The sequence below is a fragment of the Emydura macquarii genome, unplaced genomic scaffold, assembly GCF_026122565.2.
Source record: "Emydura macquarii macquarii isolate MOO-44397 ecotype Brisbane River unplaced genomic scaffold, CSIRO-AGI_Emac_v2 contig_2422, whole genome shotgun sequence".
Lineage (NCBI taxonomy): Eukaryota > Metazoa > Chordata > Testudines > Chelidae > Emydura > Emydura macquarii.
Window position 1 is genome coordinate 30,039,324 of NW_027132559.1, and position 21,202 is coordinate 30,060,525.

The 21,202-nt window shown below is 37.2% G+C and overlaps 1 protein-coding gene across 4 annotated transcripts in view; it reads left to right on the forward strand.

The window, feature by feature from the left end:
- Nucleotides 1-21,202, forward strand: part of SLC25A13 (solute carrier family 25 member 13) — a 124,596-nt gene that overhangs the window by 40,514 nt on the left and 62,880 nt on the right. For all 4 annotated transcript variants that reach the window (XM_067562152.1, XM_067562155.1, XM_067562157.1 and 1 more), the window contains one exon: nucleotides 6,747-6,862. In XM_067562152.1, coding sequence (XP_067418253.1) covers nucleotides 6,747-6,862 — 116 coding nt within the window. The remainder of the gene's footprint in view (nucleotides 1-6,746; nucleotides 6,863-21,202) is intronic.

A 21,202-nucleotide genomic window follows, 5' to 3' on the forward strand; every position in this document is an offset into this window, starting at 1 on the left:
TCTCTGATGAGCCTCAACTAAAACGCAGAGTGAAGCTTTGTTTCTTCCACAATGCACTGTACTTCATTGTCCTGTTGCTAATCAACTTTGTATTTACTAAATTATATTTTTAAACTTAATAGACCTCTCTTGCCTTTGTCACTCCCTCCTCTTTTCTTGACTTTATCACTACTTTTTAATTTCTTCTTTTTTTGATCATGGTCACCAAATAAAATAAAGTTGGGGCAGAGGGTAGGAGAGAGGGTGGAAGAAGGTGAGTGGAAGAGAGAGAAGGTCTGATGGAAGCAAGAGACACCTTTGCTGTTACCCTACATGGTTCTGAATAATACTAGTGAAAACTTACAAAGTTCTGATCTGTTTTTGCTGCTGCTGCTTAGCAGATCTCTTGAGCAGCAATCAAGGTTTTGGAGCAGTCTATTTCAGATTTGGGAAGACATTTAAGATGGTTTACACGGGATTCACATTGAGAAGGTTGACTTTGCAAACAATCAAGGTTAGCCTTCCCTCCTTTTTTATTCTGTAATGTAATCATAGCTTCTGCTGTTGATACTTGCCCAGGCAGGCTGCTGCCTCACTGCAGGTGAATGGATTTTTCAAACTCTGCCTTTACAAGATCTTTAGAAAAATTTAAAATCCTTAAGTCCATAGTTGTGTGTTTAAAATGTGAGGAACGACTTATGTAGCAGGGCTGCATAATGATTATGTGGAGTAAAATATGATAAAAATGAAGTGTGACTAGAAAATGCATACTCTTTCCAGCATAAGCCCATACAACCAAGTGCTTTCATGTTCATTTTGTGCCCTTTCTCCTGCCCAACTGACCCTCCCAAACTTCCTATGGTTAGGCACCGTGGACCTTGCAGACAAGTTAACGTGATAATTGCCATCTCTGGGAAAGAATTCTTTAAATGGTTACTTAACTATAATGTGCTGAGGACGGCTTTAAATGGATTATAACTGGAAATGATAAACCCTTTCCAGGCTTCCACCACTCTTCTCTTCATTTGATGTTTTAAGGCAGCTTTTTCTACATTGTGGCTCTTCAAAGTCATTTTGTAACAGGAAGATTGTGAGTATAATACATAACTTTATCCTACCTTAATGGAGGCTACAGCTTTCATTTTTCTATGTTAAATCATCAACAAATTGGGATTTCATGACTCAGTGGTATATTGCCCTTTCACTACTGGAGTTTTGTATTAATTTTAGTTCAGGTATTTGTGCTTTTGCTTGTGTTTCAATGGCCACTAATCTAGAGGGGATGGGGCTTCTCTCTGCATCAACTAGCAGCAACCAGCCACTGAGGATTTTCATGCCCTTAGCATGTCTTTGGAGAATCTCTTGAATTTTTCTAGTCTTTCCTCTGTCTTTGCTGCCATATCACTCTGTGGAAAAAATGGAGGTGGTTTGGAAAGTGAAAAAGATTTGGTATCTCCCCGTAGCACCATGTAACAGGATTGTTCTGCCACGTGTGCCCAAGCATTCATGCACCTTTCTGATGATGATTAAAGCCCACTGGGATCTCCAGCCTAAAGCAATCATGTTCTGCTTGGCTCACTCTTGCCTTTGATTCCTGTAGTGAAATTCTCTAGGACTGGCAACAGGTGGTCTTCTCTTCTGAAACTCACTCCATCCTGGCATCCTTTCAAAGCTCAGTTCTGCAAGCTTCTGGGAAAAGCACAAGGCTGCTAGCTCAGGTTTTTGACTGGTTTATGAACGTTCCTAGATTCCAAGGCCAGAAAGGATCATTATATCATCTAGTCTGATCTCCAGTATAACACAGGCCATCTACAGGGAACGTACCTTGCAGAAGGAACTGAGAGTTAATTTTGGTGTCCTTTTTAACTGCTGTGAAATGTACAAGTGCAAAGGTGTTGGGTGTCCACATAAATGTGTTCTAGAAGCATTGTGGCAGTCATTCCATTGCCTGCAGATCCTCATTCCAGTGCTAAGGAGCAGCTGGCCCTCAGGATGGGCAAGTGCAGTCTCACTTATCAAGAGAAGCTTCGATACTACCATGGTGGATGCTAAGACAGACAGACAAGAAGGACCATGAAGCAGCTCCTGACTCAGTAGCAGAAACATCTTTGGTTGCTAAGGACATTTTACCCCAGAGTTGGAGAGGCCTTTAAAACATCAGGCCCAACCTACAACCCTGAGATCTGTGCACAGCGCTTCACATGGTTTTCTCCCTTTTGTGCAGATGGGGAGGCTCAGGTAACTCTTTGGTGCTGTCCCTTCAACTCTGGATCTTGTGGCCTGTGCGCTGCATGTTGGAACTGGTGTAGGCATGGAGACTGGGTGGACTGAACAGAAGAAATGGACAGGGTTCTGCGGGAAACGCACTGTCTCCTGCTTCCCCCCGAATTTAGTTGGAAAAGGGAATGCAGCCTCAGACTATATTGTCTTTTACATGACTTGCCGGTTGCAGCCATGGACAGAGTTCTCTTGTTGTAGAGCCACGCAGCCAGGAATAAAGGAGTTGAGGGTGGCTACAGCTGCTGCAGCAAAGATCCCAGGTTTCCACAAAGACAGCCTTGGCCTCTTGTGGTTCCCCCATTTTCCTGGGGAGAAAGTTCTGTCCCCACATCAGGACAGTGTCTCTCTGCCAGGGAATCCTGTAACAGAGTTCCTCTCACGGATCCCTCTTCTGAATTTTAAAATAATTGGATTTGCTCAAATTGGATTAGAAATCTCTTCCAACAATACCTTGGTATGTACCAAGGGATATCAGCAGCAGTCCAGGAGTTCTCCATCCTGCCTCCTGTAACATAATGTATTTTTGTCTGCTGTTGTATTTTAAACGCCTGTGTAATGAAATAAGTATTTAATGTACATCTTAATTATTTTGGACTGCAATAACTAACACACTTCACTGAGAAGTTCTGTGTGCTTTATTTTTAGAAAGGACAAATTATTCAAAAATAACACTTGGAATGTCAGCATTTTCCATTATTTTTGGATATAAATTTATCTCTAATGCACCAGTATACTTAGATTACCTAGATTGGAGAATAAAATAATAGAGGTAGCTTCAATTTGTGTCTCATTGTTATCATGCTTAAATTGCTGATACAGTAAAACATATGCATTGATTACTTAAGAAACCTCTTCATCATTGCATTTGTATGTATTATTACAGAAGGTAATGGCTTTTCCTTTGTATGATTGCACGTGGACTTTTCTGGTGGAAAAGCTTTGCAACTATTTGAGACCCAGATTCTACAGTGATGAGCACCAATATAAAAGCATGGATAGATAGATAGGGAAGCAGTATAAATAGTGGTTTTGATGTACCAAACCCAGTGGGTGGGTTTAGGTTGTAACTACTGTGTACGTGTGTTAAAATTTAAGATTTCATTCCTTCCTGAGTAAGTTATATAACAGAATTGCCAATGTTAATGCGGTAGAGTGTTGGAGAAAGATTTTAACCAGTTAAATAAAATGTGTGTTTCACTTACAATTTGTAATCATTTTTGTACTTTCTCTTTGCCTCATTAAAATACAGGGATTATTAGAATTTTCTCTGTGTAGCCTTTCATGTTATAAATGAATACTTATTTATGTAGGTAAAATAACTTAAGTAGTGTATTGCAGTTCTTGTTAATATCTGCTGTTTAATGACACCTAATGATATTCAGTGAAAGGTTATGCTAAACCAGAAAGAAAATGTGTTACCCAGGCAACTGGCCTTATGCAGTATAGAGCTTTGAGCATATGGCTATGTAGTATGCATTATTTCAGCATCTTTAAGCATTAAGAACCACGTGTAATTGACTGTGAAAAATTACTGCTCAGTTACTGTATTGTATGGTCATAATAGAAGTAAATGAATACGTCGTTGTTAGAGTAGATCTGTTGGGAATCACTAGTAGGCTAGCCTGCTTAGGGAGCAAAAATACAATAAGAAGGAAATAGCTGGTTTAATTAACATGTAAAAATTGGGTTAATTTGAATTCAGCTGGCACAGCAGATATTAATGTCTCTTCTGTAATATCTAGCTAGAACATCACATTTGTGCACTTTAATCTTCCCGTAACCATGAATAATTGTTTTTTAAAAATGTATGCAGGTTATTTTAATCCTCTATTTCAGACTTATTTGGGGTTTTTATTACTTGAAAGTACTGACAGAGAATGGTTCCCAAATTAAAAAAACCCAAACCCTGCTGCAGCCTTTAATACCTGGAATCTTATTAATCACATCCTAGTCTGATACACAAACGTGTACATGTTGTCAGGTTCTGTAACTACGGTACCCTTACTAGCATTGCATGTTTTATATACATTAACAAGTCCAACATGATGTTAGGCTTTTACCCTGCCTTCTGCATGGAATAATACTGGTCACTATTTGAGGATGTAAAGCAGCTGCATGTCCATTGCTAAATTCCATCATTGCTTTTGTGGGCTGGACTTTTTATAGAGTTCATAGATATTTTTCTTTCTAGTATGGGTAGTCAGTTTTCTTACAGATCTGCCCCGTTCCCTCCTTGCACCATTATGCTAGCCTCAAACCTGTTTGTCTGGTTTTCTTTTACAACCATTTTTAAGCCTTTTTCATGCTTTCCCTGAGGCACAAAATGCCCTGCCTACTCATCTCCAAGATGGCTCTTTCTCTCAGTGAAATCCCCTTTAAAGAATTGCTTCTTCTGCAGAGCCTCCAAAAATGAGTCAACTGCAATATGAGTAATGATTTTAAAAAAATCTAGCATTCCTTCCTGTGGGCTTTGACTGCATTCTGTCTACTCTGTCCATCCTGCTTAAGCTGCATGCTCTTTGGAACAGGAACTATTTTCATTTTGTCTTGTTCAATATCTAAGACATTTTCAACACCTAACAAATAATAATGGATAATAATTAATCGTTTAAGTTCTATGTATTTTGCTTAGATTGTAAAAAACAAGTACACAAGTAACACCTCTTTATTACTTTGGGTTTGAAGAATTGAAGGTTATATTTTAAGAGTAAATATTGCCATACTAGATCACACCAATGGATCACCATTATCTTTTCTCTGACAATGGGTGTTTCAGAGAAAGTTTGAAGAAACTACATAACAGACCATTATGCAATAATTTATTCTTATTCTTGTGTAATATGTTGGTTAGTGGGTGGTTTATGCACTGAAGCATAGGTAGTTATCCTTTATAAATTGTAATGGGTCTTTTGGTAATCTCCCTATACTTATAAGTATCTAATTTTTAAAATCCTATTATCATCTTTGTCTTATTCTAAAAGTTAATTTGATTATTATTTCTGGCTTTTTTCAGTTTTTTTCCCTTATCAGTTTCATTGAATGTCCTTTTGTTCTTGTATTTTGAGGCAGAGTAAATAGGATAGCAGTTTGGCCTTTCCAAAACCATTCTTATTTTGTATCATGTGTCCTCTTTTTTCCTCCTCTGAAAACTGTACATTTTTTGTCTTTTCATATCCTTCTTGTAAGGCAGCTGCTCCATGCCTTTGATTGTTTTCACTGCTGGTCTCTGGATTCTTTTTGTTTATGTTACAGTTCTTTTAAAATGGGATGACTGGAAATACACACCATACCATCAGTTGATATCTTGGTTTTATTATCCTAATGTTTTTGCTTTTTTCCCACCATTGCATATTGAGTGGATGTTTTAATAGAGCTATCCACATTGATATACTGAGCAAAAAGAGCTGGGGTTACAGTTAATTTATAGTCAGTAATCCCTGTGAGTGTTGCTTCTTTTCATATGCATAACTTGGCATTTGTCCACATTGAATTTCATCAGCTCTCATGCACCAAAATGTGCCCCTCAGACCAGTCCTATTGAAGCTATACGTGGGTGCCTTCTCCTCACTTTGCACGTGGACATAGTTAATACTAACAAGAAACATCCCTAGCATCCACTACACTGCTGCCCAAATTTGAAGGAAGCTCTAGGCTGTGCCTTCCAGACTTTTAGGAAGAAACAGAAAGAGAAGAGGGGTCAGCCCATCATCTCCTACCGTATCAAGAGGAAGTTGGTGATCCCTCATTTTGACCATGAGCTGCAACCCAGAGAAGTCTGAATCCACCAGAGTCTGGTCAGAAATGCCAGAGGAAAAAGAGGAGATATTTATACACCTAATTCATTATTACTGTGTTTGAATTGAGTGGAGGAAAGACACTTCCGCTTGTGTCTCTGCACTTTGAATACACTGTAGATTGGGAACCTGACTACTAATGAACTTGGATAAACAATTTTCTTGGTACTGATCTGTGGTTTGATAGGTGACCCAGGTTAATGTTTGAAGTATTGTGGCTTTATGTGCCATACTCTAGGGCTGCAGTGGGTTACTAGTGTGTTACTAGCATACAGATAACACATTTTGCTTAGTCCCCTTTGAAATGAATAACAGTATTTAGGTCTTAAAGGGTGAGCTTTTTAAAGTGCCTGAATGACATAGTCCCATTGAAAATTAATGGGACTCATGCTCCTCAGTCACTTTGGGTGGGATTTTCAAAAGCATCTGATTTGTTTTGTAATTTTACACTGTGCTGTGAATTGCTAGTGAAAAAGGACTTTGTGCTGTCACCAAAGAGTTATTTCTATCCACTGGTATAACTGCAATTGACAACCCTTGTACTAATATATTTTGCAATATGTAGCAGTGAGAATATCTTGTACCATTCTTCAGTCAATACTTTAGTTATGCTTAGCCTTGCATAGTGTCTAAATTGTGGTTACATTTTCTGTGTGTTACTGGTTTCACTCTTTTTACTTGTCTTATTTGCAGGCTGATATCTTTTCAAGAATTTGTGGCATTTGAATCAGTCCTATGTGCTCCAGATGCATTGTTCATGGTGGCATTTCAGCTGTTTGACAAAACTGGTGAAGGAGAAGTTACTTTTGGTAAGACTTGCTATTTTTGAGAATTGAAATGTACAAAGTTAAAGGGACATGGTCAACTTAAAAATCAGACTTTTGCGTAAAAATATTTTATCATCTATCATTACAAAAACTACCTACGGTGTTTATAACTGAAAGCTATTAGAACAAAGGAATTTGTCCTGTTTTGGTTTTTTGTCCCCCAGTTTATTTTGTGCACTTGACTTCATTTTCTATACCATTCTTTTCACTGTTTCCTCTGTAGAGTCACTTTCTTCCTTTGCTTGTGTGAATCTTTCACATACCAACAGGGGCTGCAGTGGTAAATGATTGTAAAACCACGCTCAAAAAATTGCAGGACTTGAGGAAATGCATGGCCCAAGGTTTCTTTAAGTATTTTTTTGTTTAAATTGGCTAGATTTTCAAATTTTTAATTTTAATTTTTAATTCTTTCTCTGTAATAAACCCTACCCCACTGAAAATCTGGGCTGTTCTTTTGAGGGGAGAGGTTTACATTGATAACTCCATAAGAAACACATGTCACTTTACACCATGGTCATTGGGATTGTTTACTTTTAGAAACCACATAGCTTCTGACATCTGTAGCACTAATTACCAAGGTGCATGTTACCAGTCTGTTTGGAAGAAAAATATACTAATAGCAGCTGTGAATAACTTTTGAGTGGGCTGCACCTTAGAAAGTTTTTCTTAAAAGTGTAAGAAAGTACACTGTAAAAGTGGCCAGAGTAAATTTTTTTAAAATTGCTACTTCCAGACTTTTATATTAATATACACTCAATTAACAGTATGTCTCTGTTCTTAGTAGTGTCAGTGAGTGAACAGTTTGGGACAGAGGGACAGTGGCAGTGGTTCTTTGTCTCTTCTGAACTGAGTACCTGGTGACCCCCTTAATGCAAGCACCCTTTGTTTCATGTTAATATGCACCCACCGATTCACCCATCCTTCCATTTAAAATAGGAAGATCCACTATTGCCATTGTTTGAGGTAAATGTTTTTTAAAAAGCTGCATTTGATCTTGTAGTCAATGGAGCAAACCGTAGTCATGTTTTGATTTATTGGTGTTTTGGTTGTCTAATTTTATTAAAGATCTTCTGATTCTCTGTGTGAAATATTACTTGTTTTAACAGCTGTAAAGTGCTCGGTGCTTAGGAGGGGCACTAAAAATGTTAAAAGAAATAAAATGAAAAATAAAAGTTCTACTGCCCTTAATTTCACTCAGTTTACGCCTAATATGTAATCTGTGTGTGTGTGTGTGTGTGTGTGTTTGTGTGTGTGTGAGTGAGAGAGAGAGATCTGACAATGTGTTTTCCACTTTAGACATATCTTATGGCGAATGATCCCCTTCTATATTGAAACTGGTTAGTTCTTTGTTTCACCAAATCATAACAAACCAAGCTCATGGTATGCCTATGATTCTACAGGTTCTTGCCTCTTTCAGAACTCCACTTGCTTGGAGAATTAGTTAATGATCTCAAAACAACTAAAATTCTTTCATCTGTACTCAGATGCTGAATCAGTTTAGTTTCACTTTTTAACTGTATTCTTATTGGTTTATTTATCCTGACCACAGATGTTTCCCTCAGGGTTTATGTTTAGTTTTTACACAGCACATGAATCTGCACAGTATGGAATTTCAAAAGGAAATGTGCTTCCATTCAAATAAATAGAAGGTAGTTATATGATGACTTTTTTAATGAGAGTCACAGGATGTGTTGAAAAGAACAATGCCCAAACTTTGCATAAAATGTGCAAATGTAGGATTCTTGTTTAAAAGTTACAAGTATTGGGCTGCCGTACTTCTGCATGATGATGATATATGTTGTAGATGCTCCAACTCCGAGGGAAAGTATTGTAAGTGAGTTAGTGACTCGTGGTAAGAAATGAGCTTTCAACGGGGTGGGTCTATTTCAAACTCAAGAACTTGTCTGTTTGAAATTTTTCTCTACTGACATCCCTATGGTGATGAAGAAACCTCCCAGGCCAAACTTTGTCTTGTGGCCCTTATTAAAGGAACACAGTCAAGGTTGGCAGGCCCTCAAATTTACACTGGGGAAGAGGAAAAGAGAAAGTTAAAAATATTTATTTGCAACTTCTACATAATGCTTTGGAATGGTCTCTTCTAAAACAAATGGTGACGTGGGGGAGGTTGATGGGAATGCCTCATGCACAGCAGTTCATACACTGGATACAAGATCTTCAGGTAAGGAAAGAAATATAGTTTCTGGTTTCTATCACAAAGATGTAAGGAAAAAGTGAGTTTCTTTTCTATTATTATGAAAAAGTGTTGATCTTAAGTTAATTATTTCACTGCTGTATTATAACTTTGCCACTCAATGGTTGGATCTTGCACCATTAAAGTTAATTGTGAGTTTTTTTTGTTGATTTGAATGGGAGAAAGATCAATACTTTGAATCAGCTCTGGAGATGTTGAACAGGGTGTTCATATATTGTTCAAATGTAGAGTTGAGCATTGGGGAGCAGAAGGAAGGGGAAAGAATTGGTCTCTGTAGCATTGCTGAATAATGCAGTATCTCAATGACTGGTTGGTTATAAATCTGTATGTAGTTTGATGTTGCTAGGAAATTACAGTTAATCTGTACTGCTGAAAAGTAATCCCACCAGATCTAGGTGAGTTATTGTTTGGCTATATACTCAGGAACCTGTGTGAATATTCTAGTTTATATTAGTATAAGGTAGGGTTTTTCAATCAGTAACTCTGTTTTCTGCTAAACAGGATACCCCAGGCATGTCGTCCATCTTGGGATTTGTCACAGACACATTGATCTTGACACTGATTGTTTGTGTAGAAATCTAGAATGTTCTTGTTTTCCAGTTGCTTGTTTAGTCTAAATGGTATATGCCTGGGTATTTGTACACTGTTATGGGACTGTTCTGAGTGTTGTAGCGATGCAAAATATTCAATAACAACAACAAAATAAACCAACATGTACCATTGGAAAAAATAAAACTTATTGCAGCCATTAGATGAAAATTCCCTTCCTTCTCATTTTAGATATATAACTAAAAATTGTGTAACTGCCTACAGACATTCTTTTTTACACTTCAGTTTTAAAGTATGTAAAAGGGCCTTCATTTTCAGCTTTTATTATGCTTGATAAATTCCCAGGCAATTTTAATGTTTAATACAAAAATTTTAAAAAATGGGTAGAAATTGAAGACAAAAAAATTAACTTGACAGTTTTCTTGGTAAATATAGAGGCTAATATTGGGGGGCAGTAGAAAGAAAAAAGCAACAAATAGAGAGAATATTGACAGTAATAGCACTTTGATGCCGTGGTTTATTTAATGAACTGTACATTAACAGTACACACAGATGTACATGCCTGAGGGTGTGTGTGTATCTTTCATTACATTGCCTTACTTTAACAGACAGCCTCACATTTACACTAACTTATTTTGAAAATAAACAGATCTATCTAATGTATTATATTGGATTTCTTAACATCTGTATTTTCATGAACTTGAGTGGTTCAAAATTTGGGTGAAAATCAGTAAAAACCAAATTATAGCTTTTGTAAAATCTTGGAATTTTTCAATAAAAATAAGTAAAAACTGAAGATAAAGGGCCTTAAGTTTTATAGCAAAAATGGAACTTAGATAAGTCTGTCTGACAAAGATAACTAGATATAAATTGTTTTAAAGAAGAAGAGTTTGCTTGCATGCAGTATGGAACGAAAAGGTATTGTTTTTAATTTGTCATTTCTAGAGACTGCAGTTATAGAATGGGAAGTAACAACATGCTTTTGCTCTTGGTTGATTGAGACTGTATCTGGCCATTGCAGGCTTTGTAGATTTATCTGCTGCTGATGTGTCAAAGCTTCAACAGTTTGCAAGGAGTTTTAAAACTCTCAGCAGGAAGGTGGAAAGAAGTTTAGTTGGCTTTTAAATTTGTGGCAAAGAGCAAACCCATTGCGTCTCACTGTTGAGTGTTGACAGGCACATAAAAGCTGATAATGTAAGTCCAGGGGTTTAAGAGACTTAGCAGTGTTGCCCTTTTGTTGTATTACAGTATTTTAATGCCTCATTAAAGAGGCAAAGCTCTTTGAAATTCTATACTATATGGCTTTTTTAATATTTTTTTTTTAAAGTTTAGAAGCTTGGGTAAAAATGTCAAAATTTAAAATTAAGTCCTTTTAAAAACCTCAATATTTGATTCTGAATGGGTGAATGAAAGGGCCTTGTGTGAAAACTTAAATCTTGTATTGCCCTTTTCAAACAACAGTCCTCGTATGAGGGGCAGATAACCGTTATCTTCATTTTAGACTTGGGGAAACAGATAAAAAGATGGTATGATTTGCCCCAAGTCCACACATCCAGTCAGTGGCAAAGCTGGATTTAAGTTTAGAAGTTGCTCTTTTCCTAAATCCATGCTTTAATTACTAGATTATGTCTCCTCTCTGTAGAACAGGAATGGTCTTTGCTAGTTTTCTGGCTAGTTTCGGTATAGGCTTGTGAAAGCTTTTTACACTTCAGCAAAACCATATAAGCTCAGAAAAACATTTTTCTATGAAGCAAGATGTTATTGCAACTGGATCTTAAGCCATGTAATAGAGTTTATTTTTTTCTTCGTACTTTCATGTGGAACATGGTAGATATCAGAATGAAACCTGTGATATCAAACAATATTCTCTGCAATCTAGAGACTATCCATCCTCATTGGATGATAAGGCCAAAACATATTACATAAAATATACTAAACCCTATGTAAAAAATTAAATATAATTGATTTTTATGGGCATATTCAAATAAATCGTATTAACAAATGTTAAGAGGTGGGGAGAGAGAATTCTGGAGTTTTTTTAATTGAGTATTCCAATGAAGTTAAATTATCTTGTGTATACAAAACTCTTGAACACATCTGGGGAAAAATATTAAGCATCTTGGATGAAATCCTGGTCTGATTTGAAATCATTGAGAGTTTTATTGCGTCAATGTGACCAGGATTTTGCCCATTGCATGGTACTTGTCATACAAAATTTGATAAATTAGTTGGTTTATTGTAAATTCTCAAAAAATAAATTCTTCACTCAAGAGTTGTGCTCAAATTTTGGGGAGGCTGCACTGTATTCTTTACACATGATGGATAGAGTATAAAATGCTTAATTATGCACCGGGGACTAGCAATTAAAATCAATAGCATTAGAAAACGAGGATGCAGAGAGTATACATTTCTGTGGATTTAATTGAATACTATTAACTAAATAAAATGGTAGAACAGGATGCTGAAAAATTATGGTAGGATACATATAAAAAATTCATTTTGATAATACTACAAATTCCCTTCACATAAAGCATTTGTTGTATATTATACAAAGTAAGCTAACTATAATAAAGTATTGTGCCTAATGTCAGAGCTTTGGAATAGTCACCTACGCTGAGATCTTAAATTTGATATAGATATTACAGTGCATTTATGTATACAATAGACATAAACAGGTAATGGCTAAACAGTGACAGAATTAAGGTTTGATAAATAGAGCTGCTTGAAAATTTTCCAACAAAAGTTTTTCTGTCAGAAAACGCTGTGTTGTTGAAATCTAGCCGTTTTACAAGAATGCATCAATTTAAAAAAAAAACCACATTTGATTTCAGCATTTTCAGAAATGAATGTTTTGATTTTTGTCTTGAGACATTTTGTTTTGAAATTTATTTCATTTTACGTTATTTAAAAATTAAAATAAATTGAAGCATTTCAATTGACCCAAAACAAAATTAAGTTCTTATTTTCATTCTGATTTGTTTCAAAACCACAGAATTTCCTGTGAAACAGAAATTCTCGTTCCCGTACAATTCTGCTGGTAGCCAATTTATGGTTTTAGTGATCATGGATGCAGTAAAATTATTTTTATAGTGTAAAAAATAAATAAATAAATAAAGTCCTGTATGTACTATTTGATGTATGTTTCAAATTGATGTTAAGATGTTTGGTGGAAAAAATTGAGTTGATTTGTAAAACAGTTGCACAGTATCAGTTTTTAAAAATAAAAACCCTTCCTTCTCAGAACTAGAGAGGGGACCCTGAAATTGTTTGGTGGTTGTAACTGCATAATTGAATAACTCATTCCAAGCCTTTGCCTCAGGGTGCAGTCAATATATATATCTAGTCTGTGTTGTGGGACACATCTTCTGTTATAAATTACAGTAGTCCACATATCCAAGGAACATGTTAATTATTGATACAGGTTACCAAACAGCGCTTCTGCTCATATATCTGCCTGAGGACTTGTGTATATGTAAGCATTCTAATTGTACACAACTCTTCACATATATTTAACTATTCCTACAGCTATTGTGTTCTGATTCAGAATACCTTCTGTATGGTGCTGTTTTGATACTTGGTTGTTATGCTAAGAATCATTTCAGGAGAACTAAATGACGAAAGCTTTTACAACAGAGCGCTGTCATTAGTGCTCATTTTATCAAGATGTCATTATTTTTACAGTATGTTCCACAATATACTTGTTTGTTTATGGCTGTAAGCTATTCTTGCAGCGAATGTAGTTTTTTTCCCTGTTTGTATCGTGCCTCGTACAGTGGTGACCCAGCCCTCACTGAGGCCTGGAGAATAAATCAAAATAAAGAAAGGACTTTTTGTGGTTTGTTCACTTGCTAACTTGAAAAATTCAGTAATACTTGATGGCTCTCCAAGTCGTCATTTCAAATTGGTGAGGAATTACTGTACTTGTCCTGTTAGTTTACACCTGTATAATGTAATGTTCTTTCAACTTTCGCCTAGATATTATGGGCCCTATAGCAGTGCTACAACTGCAAAATCTTTCTTTTATTCTCTAAAGGTATGTCTACATTGGACACCACTCTGGTGGCATGTAGGATATGTATAGCTACATGTTGCAGTGAAAAGCAGGCTGCGTCGACACTGTTGTGTAGCTACCTGCGATAGTGAAAGACTGTGGGAGAAAGGAGGCTGTGGGGAAAGTCTCTGGAAGTGGGGAGATAGCGGGGTACTACGCTGCAAAAAATAGCAGTGTAGACACTGCATGGGCGTGTAGAGAGACCTGTATGGCAAATATTCAGAGTGTTCAGGCATATCTCTACTTGCTTAAGCAGTGCCTCACAATCTACACTGCTGTTTGTACCCCTATTAGGAGGGAGGGCAGTAATGTACTCTACATGCCACCATAAGGAGTATGCAGTGTAGACATACCCTAATAGAGCAGTTCTGGTCTCTGCAATTTTTCAGTGTCCTGTATTGTATTGTATTGGTTGATAGAGGATTCTGCTCAAATGCCTGATGTCATTAATAATGGGTAGAAGTTAGACTTCTCATATGTTTTATCTTTTTCAAAACTCTTAAATTTTTGCATGTGACCTTGACATTATTTTCATAGGTATTTAGTTTAGTATAAATGTGGTAAGTTTTGTTTTTTAGGTGTTCAGTAACCAAGCACACACTTTTTTATGAATCATGCTAAATTAAATAATACATGTTTTAGATGCAATTTAAAGTTGTCATTTTAAATATAATAGGAACCCTTTTCATGATTGTGTTCTTCTGAGCCTTTTGGAAGTCTAGCTATGCCCGCTAGCACCACCAAAATTAAAATTGACTTGTGTCTGGGGATTTGGCATAATATTTGTTTATAAATAGATAAAAAGAGTTGAACAACTCTGGAAAATAAAAAAAAATGTCAGCTTCCTACTTAATGTATTACTGTGTTCACATTCATTCTTATCAGCTTGATTTAGGCAAGTTGGATTCTGTTTCTTCATGTGCACCAACAACAGAATTGTTTCAATTACAGGTGGTTAGGCCCGTACAAACTCAGTGGAGACACAAGGTTTACACAGGTGTAATCAAGGGCATAATATGACACTAGAATCTTTATTATGGAGGAAGATATGAGAGAAGGAAAGAGACAGCTTGTCTCAAATCCCAGCTAGATTTTGCAGGGGAGTTAATTGAATAAAAAGCTGCTCTTTTTATTAAACTCATTAATTATTATTTGTATAACAGTAGTATCTAGGAACCCCACTCAAAGTCAGAGCTCCGTTGCGCTAGGGAGGTACAGACATGTAACAAACACGTTACCCTGCTCCGGAGAGCTCACAGTCTGCATAGGAGATAGGATGCAACAGGAGGACAAAAGACACGGAGAGGATGGAGAAGGGCGAGAGGGTGAAAATATGAACAGAATTAAGTCATAGCTTGCATTTGTCTGTTGATTTGGAAATCACAGAGACAAATGTGGATCTCTGATAATTTTTTCTAATAATTTTATGTGAATGGAATTTAACTTGGAAATTGTTCCAACTGTTCTTAAGCTCTCTAAATGGTTTCTTAGTCTTTTGTCTAATGGCTAGTGTGTCTTTTCTAAAATAGAGTAACAGCACACCAGGCGTTTGAATTGGGCTTTTAGTTTTTAGTGCTGCTGTGCTGAATTAACAGCAGTAGAGTCAGAAGTCCTGGTTACAGAACACACAACCAAAAAAAAATCAAAACCCCCAAACAAAAAACAGGTGCTGCAGAGCCATTGATTCTCTATGCCACCGAGTCTGACTGAAAGGGCTTACATAGAGGTCTTCTTCAGGTCTGTGTAAGCTCAACCACTTGTCTCTCTGACCAACAGAAGATGGTCCAATAGAAGATATTGCCTCAACCACTTTGTCTCTCTAATATCCTGGAATCAACAAGGCTACAACACTGCACTACAACATTATGGTAGCTGCTATCATGATGCAGACACCTCTGCCTAGAATTTGGTTAAGTCTATGAATTCATTTTACATAGGCGACCCACTTTTGCTTTCCATTAGTGTGATCCAAATGTTAACGTATTATTTAGAGGTGAAAGGCTTCACAACCCATTACCAAGTCATTCACCTTTTGATTTACTTACAACTGTTACAATTTTTTAAATGATCAGGTTGCAAACAATGGAGAATCAGTTCCCACTTACGAACAATTAGTGTTAAACAATTGAATGCAGATGCACACCATCAGATTGGCATGTCTGTGTTGTTGGGGTATCTTGTCAAAGATCAGAAAAACTGCACAGAAGCTGTTCCAGTTCAGTGGGTCAAAAATCCACTTTTTATGAAAGGCTAAATGTGGATTTGTGCGATTGACTATAATGGCTCCAATTTTGAAAGCTAGAGGTAACAGAGCACTTCCAGTTGGTGGGATAATTTGAGAATACTACATGCTCAACTGGATAAAATATTGTGCTTTCTGCTGCTACCTCACGCTACTTAAAAAGAAGGGAAAAAAGTGTGGGGAAGGTGGCATGAAGCCAATTTGAGAGTAAATCACAACCATATAAGGTCACTCTTTGGTTAATTGCCAGCTGAAAGTTAGTTATCCTTTTTACTTATATTGTGGGGCAATTTGGGGAAGAACCAGAACATCCTTCTCTTGAATACATTTATAATGTAGAAACAGCATTTTACGTTTTAGCCTTAATTTTGTTCCATCCTTTTTAAGTTGTGTTGGGTTGCATATTGGAAGTTAAATGTTGTAACCGACTCTTAAAGCAGTGAAGGTTTTTGCTATTATGAATTTTAATATGACGTTTCAGATAGCAAAATATATTTACACACACTGTGTGTATCTTCTTTTTTAAATTGAAAAATCTGCTGTTACCTAGCAGTTAATGACTATTTTTTTCCAACAGTTGGAATGCAGGACCTGATTTGATAAGCTGATAAAAGAAAACAAAACTGAGAACATGTTGGAAGTGCTCAAAGTGAAAATTGCAGTTTAGGTAGGTTTTTGGAGTAGATAGACAGACATTTTAATTGAACTAAAATAGTTTTATACTAATATGGCACTGCTGTGGGAGTACATTTTGTGGTGCATTTGAAATTCAAGTATTTAAGTGGGGGGGGGGGAAACGTATGTTAATGCTTTGCAAGAAAGTGATTTTTGTAACATCTATCTAAGCAAAACAGCTGTTAAAGAAATAGAGCTCTAAGATCCTCATCAAAGAGAAAATATAACAACTTGGGCTGCTTCAGAATAATTTCTCCGAGCTAGAAGTATGCATTTTATCACTGTAGTTGGTGTGTGTTGTACTAACTAGCTGCTAGTAAATGATTCTATGAATTCTAAAACACGTTTGTGTTCCTGAACCACCACCACCACAAAATTGGTGTGCCCCAATCAAGGGAGGCTGTTGACTTAGCCTGGACCCTGAGAGTGTGTCTTCACTGCAGAGTTAACCCAGGCTGTTACATGGGTTTTAGCCCAGCACTATGTACTTTCCCTACACATAACCCTTTAACTTGAGCTTATATGTGCTTCGAATCCAGGCTTTCTTGCCAGGGGATATAGGTTAGAGCCCAGGTTTTGCTTCAAGCTGGCTTTATTCCTTGTTGCATACCATCACAAGTAATAGAAATGCCACATCAGCAGAGATACTACAGACCAGATAATGCCTTTTATTATCCCCATGGAAACCCAGAAACTGAATCTGACTTTAAGGGCTTGTCTGTATACAAGTTGCACTAGTTTAACTTAAATTAACTTAAACCCCTGTGTAGGTGCTGCCAGTTCAAACTTAGCATATCTCTCTGTAGTTTGCAGTTGTAAATCAGGATTAGTCTACAGACAAACTTGCCCCAAAATAACTATATCAGTTTAAATTCTTACCTTCTGTTATTTCAGTTCAAGTATGGACAGACAAGCTTTTGTTTTGGAGTAACTGTCCTATTTTGATCAGATTTAAGCAAAATAATAATATTCCAAGATAAGTTCCCAGATGTAGACTTGCATCAAAATGATAAAAGGGATGAATTAAAATCAATTCATTTATTTTGGTGTGAGATCACGTGTTGGCCAGCCCCATTTTACAGGTGCAAGCTTACAGTAATAAAGTCAGGTTTAAAGAGAGATTGTGTCTCCCCTCCCCTGCAGTGGACACCTTTAGTTAAACTGATACAGCTTTGTGTGTAGAGTGCAGATAATAGCTCAAGGTAGTGCAATTTTATAGACCAAAATCTCCTTCCAGTCACATTTTGCAGCCCCCATTGTCTTCGGTTGTATGCCGTCAGTTACTACTATGCATGCTCCAGTTTGCACAGACTCAACAGTGGAAGATGTAATTTGAAGACACTGGGAGTTGGATAGGTATAACTGATTTTAGCCTGCAAAATCTTACTGGTGATGTGTAAGACGGAAAGAACCTATCTTGACTTCTAGATCCCAAACTGTAGGAAAGATTATGGTCCATGTTGCAGACTGGCTCAAGGAAATATAAGGGCATATAAGGCACTCCCTGGCGCTGGTGCACGGTACTATGGCTTTCAGCCTGAGTGAGGAGGGAAGGGTTGTTCTGGTTGTGGGGAGCTTGACGAGGTTGGGGGATTATTTGAAGGCTACAAGACTGGCTTTGGGAAAGAGTTCTTTCAGGATGACGTACCCATCATCAGAAGCAAGCTCCCCACCAATCAGGACCCACCAACTCAGACAGGCACCAGACCCTGGCATAACAATAGATGCAAAACCTTTGGATCTATCTCCATTGCTATGATGATCAGTACCCGTCACAACACATCTTTCAGGACCCATGAGTCCTATATATATCTATCACAATATGTGGTGTGCCTTATCCAGTGCAGTAAATGCCACACTAGCAGATTTGTGGGTGAAACCAGACAGTTGCTATGCTCTCAAATGAACTCACACAGAAAAGTGATAAAAGACAAAAACACCATGTCATCCGTGGGAGGAAGAACACTTTTCACAAAACTATCACTCCATACCTGATCTCTGTCTTCGTCCTCAGACGAAACCTGCACAGCAGCTTTGAAAGATGAGCCTGGGATCGTAAATATATAACTTTGCTGGACACCAAAAATCATGGTCTTAATAAACACACTGGATTTATGGTTTATTACAGTGTCGCCCTAACTATACCGACATAAGACCTACACCTCTCGTTGAGGTGGTTTTATGATGTCAGTATAGCAGGGGAGTTACATTGTATGGTGGAGCATTTCAGTGTGTACACCTCCACTGTTTGGTGGACAAAACTCTGTAGTGTAGATGAGCCCTTACTCTGGGTAAATCATAAACAGACAATTCAATTCTTTGTTTGTAGGGCTGGCCATAGAAAAGCAACATTGAACTTCTAAACTGAAAAAACTGAACATGGACACAGACAGGAAACCTAGGGTGCCGTCTTTATGCCCGTATAGCTGTTTGATAGACCACAGTGCATTTTCCTACAATGCATTTATCCATTCTGAATGGTTAGGTGAGAAGACTTGAACACCTAGCAACTGCTCATTTTAAGTTTATAGTAGCATATACTAAAATACTTTTATTAAAAAAAAAAAAAAAAAAAAACTATATAAAAATAAGCTTTCAGAGCTACCCCCAGTTAAAAAAGCATAATGTCCAAAGACCATCCGTATACCTGATGATTTGCACTTGTGTATGCTCTTTCTCACACGCACAGTTCCTTGTGTACATCTCAAGCTGTTTTACAATAACCCTTGTTTTAAATATCATCTAGAGCAATTTCAAAATGGTCAGTTGATGGTCTGATCCAGAGCCTGTTGGAGTTAATGGAAAGAACCCTATTGACTTTAGTGGTTTTTGGATCATGCCCTAATTGTCTAAGGAGTAGATTGTGGATCCTGTACTGTGTTGGAGTATAGAAGTATGAGTAGTTTCACTTACATCAGTGGAGCTACTCTTGTGAGTAAATGGTCACCAATGTGCTGAGGTCATCCAGAATCGAGCCCAAATGTCTTTAAAGAATACATGCATGGTGACATTACCAAGGCAAATTAATTTAGAGTTGTTTGTTTCCAAGTATATGACCAGAAAATTTACTGAAATGCTTAGCTGTGGTTAACTAGATACAATTCAGAGTGAAAGTATCCTTTACTATTTTAAATGTTGCCTACACAGAATGAAGAGGGCATACCTACATTCAGTGTTAGCATGAGGAGTTAGTCATTTAAAATATGTTTTCTATCAATTTGTATCCATTTCCTCTTCAGAAAAAATAATCTTGACTATATGAATCTAAACTGCAGCTATTAATACTGCTACTTTTCTCTTCAGACCCTTAATTATGATTAATATAAAAAGGGTTGAAAAGGCAACCTTGATATTGGTGCATGTGGAAAAGCATCTACTTATCCCATTATGTCTTTAACTTATGAATTTTCTAGTTTTTCTTGTGTTCTCTGCTTAGCAGAAGATAGCCGTGCTTTTCACATAAGTTGTTACCCAAATCAGCACAGTGGAATCTCATTCCTTTCTGTCAGTTCAAGATTTCTTTGAGGGTATAACGCACATGTATAAAAGACACTCCAAAGTGACTACTTTGCTGTTACAGGTGGAACAATATAGTTGTATAACAGCAGATCTGTAATTTCACTAGCTGATCAAGAATTTTGAGTATTGAAATATTGACCGTTGGTGCTTTAACAATGGTGAGCAAATATTTGTAGGGAAACTAGCTTATGGTTGGAAAAAATGGGTCACTTTGGAAATAATGCTTCATAAATTTAGGTATTTATGCAAATGGAAAAGAAAAGTGTAAATTAGGCCTAAGTGAAGAAATCATAGGCAGAGTTTGATGGATTAATTTTGGGGATTGGGGGGGGGCAGGTGCCTCCTTCCTGGTCCTGGCACGCAGCCAGGAGGTGGACTGCAGCTGTCTGCTCCCTTCCTGGTCCCCGCTCCCAGTTGGGAGGTGAGCTGCAGTTGCCTGCCTCCCTCCCGCTTGCAGCTGGGAGGCAGGCTGCAGCCACCTGCCTCCCGGCTGGTCCTCACTCCCAGCCAGGACCCTGTCAGCAGCTGCCCGTCTCCCGCCCCGTTCCTGCTCCCATGCCTCTCCCCCCCCTCAACTCCACCCATGGAAGAAATGATTGATATGAGAAGTCTTTTTCACATTTAATACAGTGATGTTTAGGAATTATAGCCCAGAGAATTTTTAGTAATAAGCTCTAGCTTTATGGCATGTGCAAGTAATTTGTTCATTATTTCTAACATATGGAAGATCTTCAGAAGAAAGGAGCTGACATTTGAGTGTTAATTTAGTACACCCAGAACTATATTATTAATTATGAATATTCTTTCAAAACTTGAACATTTAAAGCTATGAAATAGATAATTCTTAAATTAATGCTTTTTACCATGTGAACAGACTGTGAGATCATTCTACAATACACTTTCTTAATATTTTGCAACTATAACTAGTGTTCATGGTAAACAAATGTACATGCATATTCTAAATATTAATATAATGTATCTAGGTTTCAGTATCTGCAATAGATTTCAGCAAAGTCTATTTGGTTCAAAAAAGATTCGCTTAATATTTTGGTCCTTTAAAAGTACTTCTGTTAG